The 13,221-nt window shown below is 41.6% G+C and overlaps 1 protein-coding gene and 1 pseudogene across 1 annotated transcript in view; both read left to right on the forward strand.

Moving 5' to 3' along the window:
• Positions 1 to 13,221, forward strand: part of TMEM241 (transmembrane protein 241) — a 202,576-nt gene that overhangs the window by 76,472 nt on the left and 112,883 nt on the right. The window contains 1 exon segment of the mRNA XM_073331400.1: positions 4,386 to 4,450. Coding sequence (XP_073187501.1) covers positions 4,386 to 4,450 — 65 coding nt within the window.
• LOC140908026 (U1 spliceosomal RNA) lies at positions 4,008 to 4,142 on the forward strand (annotated as a pseudogene).

The raw sequence follows: 13,221 nt of genomic DNA on the forward strand, positions 1-13,221 counted from the left end.
GTGACGCAAATGCTTTGATGGGTAGAAATTGTTCTTTCCTAAGTATTACAAGATGTGCCATAATTATTTTAGGGGGAAAGGGAGATTATGGAGAGCAATCCTAAACCGGTACACTTAGGATGCATTTTTAAAGTTATGTCAAGGGCACCTAGAGCATGTGGATAAAGGTGCCTTTTTCTGGCATTTTTCATAAGTAAAAATAAATGTACATGTACATTAAAAACAGCTCAACACATTTTGTTTAAGTTTAGAAAAAGAAAAATTAGCTTCTGGATTGGAGCCATGTGTTCCCAATTTTACCGTAGAGCAAGTTACGTGCTTTACTTCCCTGAAAATTTGTTTTTCATTTTCAAACGTTTCCTTTTTTTAAAATGAAAAAGATAAGTTGGAAGTTTCTGTGCAGAATGTTTTTTTCTTTGTTTTTTTTCTTGCATACACTTAGTACTTCTGCTCTCAGAGACATTTTGATTCTATTATGCATCAAGATATTCTTATATAATTAAAAGAATACAAGTGTTCTACAGTAATTGTCCAAAAGGCTACAGCTTACAGTAGTGTTTGTGCAGAGGTTTGGGGTGATTACTGTAGAATAGTGTAATATTTTTAATAAGGGCAGTTCTCAACGAGTTTCTCATTTATCTGTTTCCCTTTTTTGGCCTCCTGTCAAGTTACCTGTAAACACAACTCTACAGTGTGACATAACCGTACCTTGGGTCACTTTAAAAAATGACACTTTAGTTCCTGATAGTGAAAGAATAGCAAACAGTTTTAAGAGAAAAGTAGTTCTATAACTATCACAGCCTCCATCCTATACTGATTTCTATGTACATGCTTGGGAATGAGCATTATACTTTTCAGTCTACTATCCCAGCATTAGTGTAATGCAAGCTTGGTACACTTGACTCTACTCTCACTCACACTTAAGTAATGAGGGGTAATTCCACTAAAATTAATAAAGCTACACCAACGTATGTAAGATCAAAATCAAACCCATTACAGTAACATGCAGATTCTTAGATTTTGCAGGATCCAAATATATGCAGCCTGGTTGCTGTATTTATGTGACCTGCATAACATACTCCGATTCTCTAACATCTGGGCATTAATTCTTTTTTCGGTAAGTTTCTAGCCCTGCTGGTTGCAAAGATAACCTTCCAAATGTGAATGGCACGCAAACTATTGCATTCTGTCTTCCTGAGTCTGCAGATAGCCTCAAGCAGTGATTCTGAGAACAGTGAACTGTCCCACCCTCCACTAATCTCATTTGGGTGCTAACACTGCAGCATTTTGGAGCCTGCAGTGTAGCTATAGTTAGGACCTTTCCCCTGATTTTGTTTGTTTTGGGGGGGGGTATTTGCATTTTCGTTGGCATATGGCTAGAAAGGAGAGAAAAACGCAGATAACTAGTGAGTTTTGACCTTATATTAGTGTTTTGTAGTGAAATGTTCTCATGGAGAGGCGGCTTAATTATTCTCTTAATTTCATGCTTTACAGCTTTGCCCATGTTAAGGTGTAGGCTCTTTAGAAACACCTAAGACAGATGGCCAGGTAGATTATGTCAGTTAGAGATACATATGGCCATATTAATTACAATAATTCCATGCAGTAAACCTGAAGTCCCAATGCTATACATGCTGGGTCAAATGCTCGCCCCTGGCTTTGTCCTTTTTGCACTGCTCCAGCGATACAAACGGAAATTTCTGGAGTTTTTCCTAATTTACAGCAATTCTTAGGTGGCATAAAGCCAGAATAGCTATCTCTTCTCCTTCCCTCCATCTCGCAGGGGCAAGGGGTGGAAGAGGACCTGGCTGGGGTGCACTGTGCTCGGATAGTTCCCAACCAGCATCGTGGTTCCCATGAAACTGTTCTAGCTGACATAATTTGGATTACTTGGTTCAGTCCCCAGTTGGCCTCAGGACAGGGAGTGGAGAGATGGCCCAGAGCCACCTTTCCTTTTGGTACTGGTCTTGTGCTGAGCACAGCTCAGACAGACTTAGGGGTCTGAGCCTGTTTTTTAAAGGGCAATGATAACATAAATGTAACTGATATGGGCTAGTAATGTAACTCAGAGTTACTGTGAAGCAGAATCTGGTCTGAAATGGCTTCATGCTCCTCGTTGCACTTATGCTAGTGTTTTGTCAAGTTTTAAATGAGCCTAAGGCTGGGGTTTCCAGTACTCCCTTGAGAGACAATTAGACAAGCTAATAAATCTTACTGTCAGGAAGTCTTTCCTGATAACCGTCTAAATATTTTGCTGCATCCTGTTACTCTTAGTTATACCCTGCTGTATTATCCTAAATAATCCCTTTCACCCTTCAATGTTTGCATTTGTAGACTGTTACCTTGTCATTCTTTTCTTTTGACATTATTTATCCTAATGTTTCATTGAAAATCAATTCCTTCTCCCTAATCACTTCTGTCACTGTTCTCAGAACTCCTTCCATTTTGTAAAAAGAAAAGGAGGACTTGTGGCACCGTAGAGACTAACAAATTTACTTGGGCATAAGCTTTCATGAGCTGCAGCTCACTTCATTGGATGCACGAAAGCTCATGCTCAACTAAATTTGTTAGTCTCTAAGGTGCCACAAGTACTCCTGTTCTTTTTGCGGATACAGACTAACGCGGCTGCTACTCTGAAACCTTCCATTTTGTGTTATTGGTCTGGCAATGAGGTGCCCAGGACTTAATGCAGCACTGCAGCTGTGGTAGCAACAGGGCTGTAGAGTCAGGGATAGATACTATCCTGCTCCATAATATGGTGGGCAAGATCTGGGGCCTGTTCTCCCTGCTTTGTTCTACCAGTGACACAAAGCAGCTTTAAAAACAGCTTAACTGGCTGCCTGAGGATTCTTGCCTCTGTGTGTGGGGATGGATTCTTTCTCAGTATGCGGAGTCCTCACATGGCAGAGGGCTGGCATAGCAGCTTTGACACCTGACCCATTTGTCAGGGGAGTGTTTGGGGAAAAGAGAGCATGGCCAAGGAGCCATTGATTATATATGGATATCATTACATCCTTGGCTGCCAGAACAGCTCTTTGGAGCCCTGGGGGGACAGGGACAAGCCTGGAGACTGCTCACTCATACATTGGGTCTGGCCTAGTTTCCAGCTATCCCTGAGATCAGACCACTGCTAAGATGGCATAAAATCACCTTTGCCCTATCCTCCTAGACTACCCTGAGTGCAGCTTGGTTACTGTGGAAGACCTAGCCTGATGCTCCTGTGTTTGCTGATCTGAAGTGCACTGGCCTTTCCCCCCCTGCAATAGTGCACTAGACATGAATTTACATTGCACTATCTCCTATCATCCTCAAGTCTTGTTCACCTTTACTCCATCCTGATGTCATTGTTACAGCTGCTAGTGCTGTGGCACACTAAACCTTGATGGTTCCAGAGATGTGCTGGGTGTAGCCCTGCTCAGAGGCAAGAGTTGAAGGCCCTTCAGATGCTACATCCTATAGGCCCTTGCTAGGTCCCAATAATGATTCGGACACGTGGCTAAATGAAGGGGTATTTTACTAGGGCTGGCAGGAAGGGGAAGGTTGCAATACCCTAAGTACTGTGGCTTAAACGGTGGCAGTCTGCTAGAAGGTTAGGGCTCCTCAGGCCCAGTGCCTGGCATGTCTCTCCAGTTCAGTCTCTGCTAGAGACAAATAGGAGAATACAGATTTCCTGGCCAGGATCAGTTAGTGATATAGCTCTTTGGGGCCCCTCGGCAGTGGCTCCTTGCCCAGTCTCTGTTGCTTCGCCACAAGTGCTGCGCAGACCTGAACCCAGCTGCAATGTCCTACAGTCACATCCTGTTCCAGATGTGATTCCCTGGCTGCTGCTGCAGCCTGCTCTGCACACAAGGTCCCCGGTGGTTTCTGCTTTATTCAGTGTCCTTGCTGCTCCTAGCTTGCCATGTGGATCCTGCTTCCCTAAGTGCTAGGTCACTTCCAGGATAAGGTTCTTTTAATAGTTTTTGCCCCTTCCTTCTACTGGCCAGGGCAAGGAGATGTGCCTGCATATACTTACCTGGCAGGGGAGATACCATGATCACGAAGGTGGTTTTCCCAGGGTGAGGCTCATCCATTGCACTGTGGGTGCGCTGACCCCTGCGATTTCCCCAAATGCGGGAAACTCGACTGCATAATTTGCGTGCTCCCCGGAGGGTCATAGATCAGTAAGGAGGGGTTTGATGGAAGTGGTAGTTTCCTGATGAGCAGATTCTTCATCCCAATGGGTTTCTCCTTCCCACCGAACGTCTGTGTTATGGCTGGGTTACTGACCTGGGGGTAAACAAATATTTAGTGTGAGTACACCTGTACAAAGTTAATCTGAACAAAGATGTTGCAACTTTCAATGATGAGATCAGGCAAATCGTCTCTTCTTGTTGATTTTACAGGTTACCACAGCTGGTTTATCACCATTCATCTTTGGCATGACTGTTAATGTACGAACAGTTTGTTGGTAAGTAATTTCCTGAAATTTGTGTGGTTATTTTGAAGTTTCTATTGAATTTCTTCACAAGACTCATTATTTTACCTAGAAATGCTTTTTAAAAGGCTAGTCTGACAAGTAGCAAAAATATTTTGTACAGAGGGAGAGCCAGGTCTTCAGACACCATGGTGATGGGCACAGTATAATAATCTATCTGAAAAGAACAGAATTTCTTCGCGGGAATCTCAAAACTCTTTACAGATGTTACACCTCATGACACCTCTGTGAGATATTGTTGACTATACACATTTTACAATCTAGATAAAGTGAGGCAAAGGGCAGTTAAGTGACTCATCCAGTGTCACATAGTGAGTTAGTGACAGAGCTGGGAATAGAACAGGGAAGTCCTGATTTTCAGGAACTCTGGCATTCTGACCAATATCGTATGTATTCCTGTGGGTGTCCATGGACAGTGCCTAACATAGCATGGACTGCAAATACAAAGAATAAAATGAAATAACAATAAATATTACATACCTCCGTCCAAAGCAGTACATGGGATTTGGTAATAAAGAGTTTGCTTAACAAACTTAGAATCTCCCAAATCAAAATTCTTATTGAATGGTATCAATGCTTAGTCCCTGCCCCAATACTTACAGTCTGTCTTTTGGTTCTGTGTTTGTACAGTGCCTCGCACAATGGGGTCCTGTTCCATAACTTCGGCACTACTGCAATAGAAATACTATTATTATTAATTAATAAACAAGGGAGTCTAAGTGTATCTCAAGAAATGGAGATACCGTTGAAAGTCCAAAGCCTCTCACTTTTACAGACCTTTAGACCGGGCTCTTCTTGTTTTCCTCATAGTATGGTTGGTGCCACAGAGAATCTGCTTTGCAATGAATTAAATTACCGTATTCTGTTTTCAAGATTTGATATCAGTGGTGATGATGTTAGGCCCAAAATTGTGGGACTAAGTATTTTGTACACTTAAAATCTCAGATTTGCATTTGTTAACCACCTGAATGCAGCCAATCAAGCTATTGTGCATACAACTACACTGATTTGAATTTTTAAGCCATGCAAAACATGGGCATGCAAATTTTGGGGACTTGAGGTGCATGGACTTTGTGCTGACTGTCCATAAAGGGATAGATTTCACCCAATGTGAGTAACACAAACAGGACTAGTCTCTTAGATACTACTTTAGAAAATTGATTCCAGTCTGTATTATGTAGATATTCATTCTCATCTTACCTTGATATTTTTGGAGATCTGATCTAACACTCACTGAAATCCGCAGAGAAATTCTGTTTGGCTTCAGTGAATGAAGGACTAAGCTCTTTGTCTGTACCATACAACTGCGATTGTGTGTCCATTGTAACTGAAAAATAATCCTGCTTCCACAAACGATCCAGTTTTCCTTGTGCTTGACTTTCCTTCATTGTTTTAAAGAATTTCCAAGTCAATGAACCACTCATTTCCTTCCTGTATTTGGTTCTTTCTTAGTTATCTTTATATATTAATGCCTGATTACACCAAGGCAGAGAATCATTGCGAAATGTGACCTCTTCAATGGACAGTCAAAGTATTAAAATACTTCCTCCCCCAACATGCATCCATTGCTTCTAAAGCTTTCTGTACATGAAGCTTTTCAGACTAACAGACCTTGAAAAACTATAGTGAAATGTATATAAAATACATTTACACAAAGCTGACATTTCATATTCTACCCTCTTTCCCCAAACAATTTCTCATGTTGCTTTTTTTTTGGCTACAGCTCATAGGTTAAAACAAGTTGCAGAAAGCAGACTTTAAATTCAAATTGGGCTGTTTTTTGTTTTTTTTAAAGAAATGCCAAAATAAATCTTTTGTATTTTTCTGCAGTTGCAGGAGGTCACTTCTGTGCCATATGTATGTAACTCAGTACATCCTGCTGAAGTGTTGCCAAAGGCAAAAAACAGCAGCACACCCAGCCCAGGACATTAGCAAGCAAGCATATATATATGTGTGTGTGTGTGTGTGTATATTGCATATTTATGATATATATACAGGCATACACTGACATATATAATACACATGCATACAGTGTATATGTATTTGTGTGTACATACAGATACAGTATAAATGCATACATAATTGCATACACAATATGCACACGATACACCCTATATACATTTATATGTATGTAATATGTGTGTGTAAGTTTATGTGTTTACCATACACAAGTAACAAATTCATATTTTAAAAGAAACTGTGTTTGGGACCTTAGCCCAGAGTTACGTTTAGATTGTTGAGAACTCAAAAAGGTGATTTTTTTTTTTTAATTATTTTTTGTCTTCCATTACGGCGTGTGCACCAGCAGCATCAGGGATTTCAGCAGAGTTTTTGGAATAAGGTTTGTTAGATTATGGCAGCTGCAAAGCAAGCATAAGATCACAAACCACAGGGGTTTTTGGTGTAGGTCCAACATTAACAGTGGCTATCATTTCGTGTGTTAGTTTCTCAGTGACAGCGTGGTGCTTTTAACTCTCATGCCTTAATTAATAGAATCCAAAGGGTTCACCATATTTTAAATTTAAGGTAAATCCAGGGTTGAGGATTTAACATTATTTGACAGTACTCCGTTTTGCAGTTAAAATGAAGACTTCTGCTAGCTCAGTGGTCTGGTGGTTATACATTACACTGGTACACTTAAGCAAAGGAGCAGATTTCAGATATAACCTGTTTTTACTACTATACTCTTGTGAATAATCCACAAAGCAGTGTGTTGGTAACAGAGAAAATTTTGTTTAACCTCAGCCAGAGGATTATGATGAAGTAGGAGACAAGAAGGGGAAATATGGATAAAATCCAGCATTCAGAAGGATCTGTGGATAATGGATGTAGATACAGGATTTAGAGCCTGAAGAAAAATAGTTTTGAAGAAAAAGTTTTGAACATTCCAAGAATCAGAAAAATTTGAAAGTTAAGGGTCTCGTGGTAATCTAACCCTGACTCTGTCTCTCTAGAGACAGTGTTGGACTCCTCCTGCTTTTATGGCCCTCACTAGTCTTTTTTACATGCACAAGGAAGTTAGTGCCTGGCGTGAACAACAGGTGAATTAATGGCAGTGTTAGAAAGTGTCGTGGTGGATGTTTTGGTATCCCGTGCTGCCACTGCAAAACTAGGGTATTTGGCAACCGCTGTCCAAGGTTGGAAGAGGCTGAATACAAGGACATTCATCCTCTTCTCTTGTTTGATGGCCAGATTGGTAAAGGGCAGCACACAGAGTGAGCTACTATATTCCCATGCAGGGGACAGTATCTATATTTTTAAAGCTTAGTGAGGTGTATCTGAGATCATATTATACGGCTGAGGATAAAGACTGATAAGTGATAATACATAAATACACAAAGAGAAATCATAATAGAAACCACACATTTATGCCTTTCATTTCAAACCACCCACAATCACTTTACTATGTACTGATGCTACAGATATGGTAGCTCTCCTGGTATACACATTTTTTTACTGATCACGGAAGTGCAGCCACCTCTGAAATAGAACATGACAGCAGTTAACACAGTAGGCTAGCCAGGAAGTGCCCTTGTGGAAAAGTGCTAGTTAATAGAGTTTGATATCTTCTCTATCGTATTTTTAAGCCAATCTATAGAATTCTATAGAAGGGATCTGATTCTCTATTAAACTGTCTATTAAAAACTCTATACAAAGTAGAAAGTACTCTTTCTATCTCAGTGTAATTTCTATAGGACCCTGTTGGTTTAATTCCTGTTGAACTCTACAGGACTTTCCTTTAGGGATAAAGAAGAAGAACATATTATCCAATTGTAATTTCAGAAGGAATTAATGCAGATAAATGTTAATAACTGGAGCTGAAATGTAGGTGGGAAATGTAGGCTAATGGTTTCCTGAGAAAAGTGCCTTGAATTTGTAATGATTACAAGTGACCAGGCTCTTGGTTTTAAATCTCTTTGGAAAGCCCGCACCTCTAACAGTTCATTGCTTCTTAATGATAGTTCCATAGCCAAAAGTGGACTGTCTCTGAATGTGAAAGTTGTCATCTCCTTAGCAGCTACCCTTCCAGGGCTTTATAGTGCACAATAGTATCATTGTACTAATAGTATACTGTACAGTTGTTATATAAAGTTTGCATCTTTTGGGAACAATGGGAATGATGGTGTTTGTAAACAATTCACTGACACTAATATTTAAGTCAATATAATACTATTAATGTCCGGACAACCTTGTCAGGTATACATACTTTTTGAATAACATAAATAAGTGCCCTCTTACCAGTAACCTGTAGAGAAGTTTGTTTTATTTATAAAGTTTAATAAGGAGCTTTGCTGCTTCATAAGCTAACTAAGCCGTGAGGCTAAAATGCAAAGTTGTTACATTTAGCTTTTCACTGTTGCAACAGTGTGGAGATGAGCCAGCAGTCTACCATATTCCTCTTGGATGTGATTTCAGAGGAGATTTGGGGATTACTGACTATTGCACAAGATGGACAGGCTGATGGCTGACATTTATATAAACAAAGACAATTCCATTGAACTCTGATAGCTTTGGAACCTTGCTTCCAACGCTAGCTGCTCCCAAGACAAGGGTGAGAGAGGGAACAAGAGAGCCGTCATTGTGGCAGGAGAGAGGGATATGCCTTGGTACACACACTGCTCCAGTTAGAACAGTTCAGTGTGCCAGGTCTTCCGTAAGTGGACAGTAAGTATGCAGGCATTTCTGTTGGTCAGCTAGTCCAGCATAACCTGCCCAGAGTGGAAGTTTCTTCCCAACCTCCTCAGTTAGATGTTGTTTCATTTCCCAAAAGCAGGGGAGTTTATCTCCCTTTCCATTTTTGTCAAGCAGTGAGTCCATTTTCAAGTTAGAAGACAAACAGAAATTGCTAAGGGGAAGTCTGCACTTATATCAATAACCAGATGAGGTTCAAAGCCTTCCTTCTCCCTCCTTCCCTCCCTCCAGTGTATATATGCCTGTGCAATTATTTTAACATTGATAAATAAAGCAGCTATTTGTGTCTATATATTTACATATATGTACCCATCTCTAAAATGTTGGAGGGGAAGTATCACAATGAGATCTGAAGAAACAAGCCATTTCTGGTTCCAGCCGTTTCTTAGCACTCTGAGTGAAAAAATGTATTGTCATGAAAAATGCTGGGGTTCTGTAATGTCACCCTGATGAAGCACATGCATGTAGGCGAACAAACTTCCTCCTTTCCTTTGATGCTCTGCCTTTTGCCCTTCTATCAAGTGTGTGTACTAGATCAGTATTGAAGTTACACCTTGCTTTGTTTACAGTCTTCTGCTCAGTGCACTTGGAGAAGCCCTGCTTGTTTACACAGAAAGGATGGGCACATAACTGAAAACAATGAGGATTCCACGCCTTCACCCCCAACTGGAAAAAAACAGCTGTAGCTCAGAAAATTCAGAATGAAAAAAAATAAAGCAGCAGCAGCAAGAAAGAAAAAATGTGATCAAACACCAGGTCCCTTCATTCTTCTTTTGTCTTTCTTCAGAAGGAACAACATGCTATTAGTAGCACTGGTGAAGGAGAAGCATAGTTGGTCTGATGATTACCAGTGTTTGCCTCAAAGTATAGGACGAGAGCTATTTCTGATCGACGCTGCAAAGGAAAAACCGTATTGTGTCTCTAGACGGCTCAGTGTGAGAACCTCTTTCAGCAGCACCTTCTCACGCAAGGAACTGAACTCCCCCTGCTAGTCTGCAGAAACAGGAAAAGTCGTGTTCTCCACTGGATTCCCCAGAGCTTTTGTTAGAGACTGAGAGCAGGTTACACCAAACAATGTGAAAATCCAGGCACTGCCATGAATCAAATAGCAGTGGGCATGGATTTTGTTTTAAGTTCTCCTGTAAAAGGCAAGTTCCCACATGCAGGTCTCCAGTCACGTTGTCTGGATTGGCACAGTGTGTGAGAACATGGGGCGTCTGGAGATCATTCCTTTTCGGAATTGTGGCAGATTGACAGATAAATCTTTGCTGAATGGGAAATCAACAAATAAATCTTACTATCTATTGTACTGACTCAGTCTGTGTGTGTGTATTATTATTTTTTTCCTCCTTATGCAAGGTTTCTCTTGACCATTGTACATTTTTTTTTAGGGAGGACTTTGTTTTGTTTTGGTACTGTTTGCTAGCTGTGAGTTGTCTCTAAGATATCTTAAGAGGAAGCAGAGATGATAAACCTTGAATCAATGTCATGAGAAGTTGAAAGAAATTAATTCCAAAAAGCCTTGAAATAATTCCATTCCCCAGTCACTTTAAGTCTGCTTGAAATTTTCATGTTTGCAAATGTAGGATGAGATTTTTAAGAGTCTCTACAGACTAGATCCACAAAGGGATGTAGGCACCTACAGTGGCAGTTCGGTGCCTTAAGTCCAACATTTAGGCACACCTGTGATCCTCCAAACCCTTGCTTAGTTGCCACCTAAATTCCCTAGGTGCCTACATTTCTGCTGCCAAAGTCCTGTAGGTGCTTAAGTTTCTGCTGGAGGGCATGCACAAAACTGCCCAAGACATGACAGTGCAGAGTACACCCTAGCTCACACCTAAGTGTCAGCAGGATTCTCAAACTATGCATTCCTCTGCCTATCTTGTCTGCAGGGCCCAATCTAGTAGGAGTGTTCAGAGCAGGCCTACTGGATGGGGCCTCACGCAAAAAGCAGCCAAGGGTGACCAGATTGGGAATCTTCCAAGCTGGTGGGTTGGGAGGTACATCTCAAAATACCTCCCCTAATGAGGGCACTTGCTCACCTGCCTTTGAATCCTTGTTCTGACTGATTTGGAGTAGGGACTTGAACTTGGATCTCCCATCTGAGTGCCCTAATCACCACCAGACTACTGGATATTCTGGGGAAGGGTGCTCACCGGCCAAAGCGATTCCATTTTGTAATAAACAAATATTCATTGGGCCACAGGGAGAAAGAGAGAGAGAGTGAGATTGACTGATCATTAGGATACTCTCCTGGGATGTGGGAGACCCAGGGTTGCTTATTTAATTATTTATACAAAGTGGAACAGCTTCAACAGACGAAACTGAGAGGGGCCCACCCCGAGCTGACCTGGTGAATTATAGACCTCTCAGCCTGACTGACATTGATCCCGGGCAAAATAATGGAGGGGTTGAGATGGGACTTGAATTAAAAGAGCATAATGTAATGCCATGCAACAGGGGTTTACAGAAAATAATTCTTGTCAAACTAACTCGATATCTTTTTTTGATGAAATTGTAAGTGTGGCTGATAGAGGCAGAGGTGTTATTTTAATATACTTAGACTTCTAGAAGGCGCTTGACTTGCTCCTGCATGGCATTTTGATTAAGCAACTAGAATGAAACAAAATCAACATGAAATGGATTACAAACTGGCCTGCGCTTTTCAGGAGGTCGGACTGGATGATCCCATTGGTCCCATTGGCCTTGGAATCTATGGATCTAGAGGCAGTGCAGACTGCACAGCCCCAGAAGCAGCTCCGAGAGGCATTGTGCTCCTGGAGAATGCAGATTCTGCTCCATCTTTTCGGTTCTCCACTCCATGACTGGTCAGTGTAAAGGGGACAATGGCGCTAGTGCCAGGCCTCCTCCCTGCTCCTTTTGCAATGGCTAATGGCTGCAGCTGGTTTGCAGGGAGTGCTGTCTGCATAACAGGAGAGCACAGGGGTTGCAGTTGTGGCTGGACCCTGTGCTATGGGTATAAGCTCCTTATGCACATCTCCTCTTATACAACTTTCACGGGCCAGACACAATCTCGAGCTTACCCCGAATAACTCTGATTATTACAAACTATAAAAAAGGGATGTACGTATAGTGCCCTGTCGGAAAGGAGCTGTTCATTTCAGTCCAGTTCTTCATTGACAGGGGTCCATCAAAAAACACCCAGTATAACTGTACCTTTGTTGGCTGTCTCAGTACAGACACCAAGCGCTGAGTCAGCCTGCAGACTGACCTAGTCCTGGAGGTTGTCTTGGAGGCCCATGGCCTGGGCAGCGTAGGGGAAGCTTGCTTTATCACTGTCTGTGCAACCTGGTCTCCGGCAGACTTCAGCCTCTAGAGTTGCTAAACCGGAGTCTTCATCAGTGTGAAACTCACCCATTTTTGTTCTTTGGTATTTGACAAGCTAAGCTGGTTACTTTCACTTTGGTTTAATCCCTTTCATTTCCATGTGCTGGCACCATGCTCTTGTGTTTGCATTTCCAACATCACATGGGAATGGTAACCAAAAAATCCTCAGTTTCAAGCTAAAAAAACCAAAACAATACTTCACATTAATGTTTGGCTCTGCTGTGTAAAGGAGCTCTAAAAAGGCACTCAACTGCTGTCTTTGGGTGAAACTGGCCCCTGTGCAAAAGGCCAGCACAAGGCCTTATATGTCCTTAAGTCAAAATAGGTTTAAGTGGAACTCCAGAGCTGCATAGGGCTGAATGTCAACCTTTGTCTTCAGAGTCATATTGGCTCTCTTTAGTGACTAATTAGAATTGCTCTTCAGGGTCAAGAGGGAGAGATGGATTGAGTCTCTTCTCCTGCAGCAACAGAATTGTTTGCTAAGTTCCAATCAGGTACACCTGTGCCAGCTGGCTGGCTGGGGGGACGTTGCACAGGTGTCACTGTCTGATGAGCTAATTTGGCCTGTACTATCCAGACTGCTGCAGAGACGGAGACGCCCCAGCATTAAAAGTGCAGTAAAAACAAGTTGCTTTTTACTTCCTAAATGTGGTAAAATTCCATCTGGGATTAATTACCGTCAATAGACATGAAAGCCTAGTATA

This window comes from Lepidochelys kempii, chromosome 2 (assembly GCF_965140265.1).
Source record: "Lepidochelys kempii isolate rLepKem1 chromosome 2, rLepKem1.hap2, whole genome shotgun sequence".
In the NCBI taxonomy this organism is placed as follows: domain Eukaryota; kingdom Metazoa; phylum Chordata; order Testudines; family Cheloniidae; genus Lepidochelys; species Lepidochelys kempii.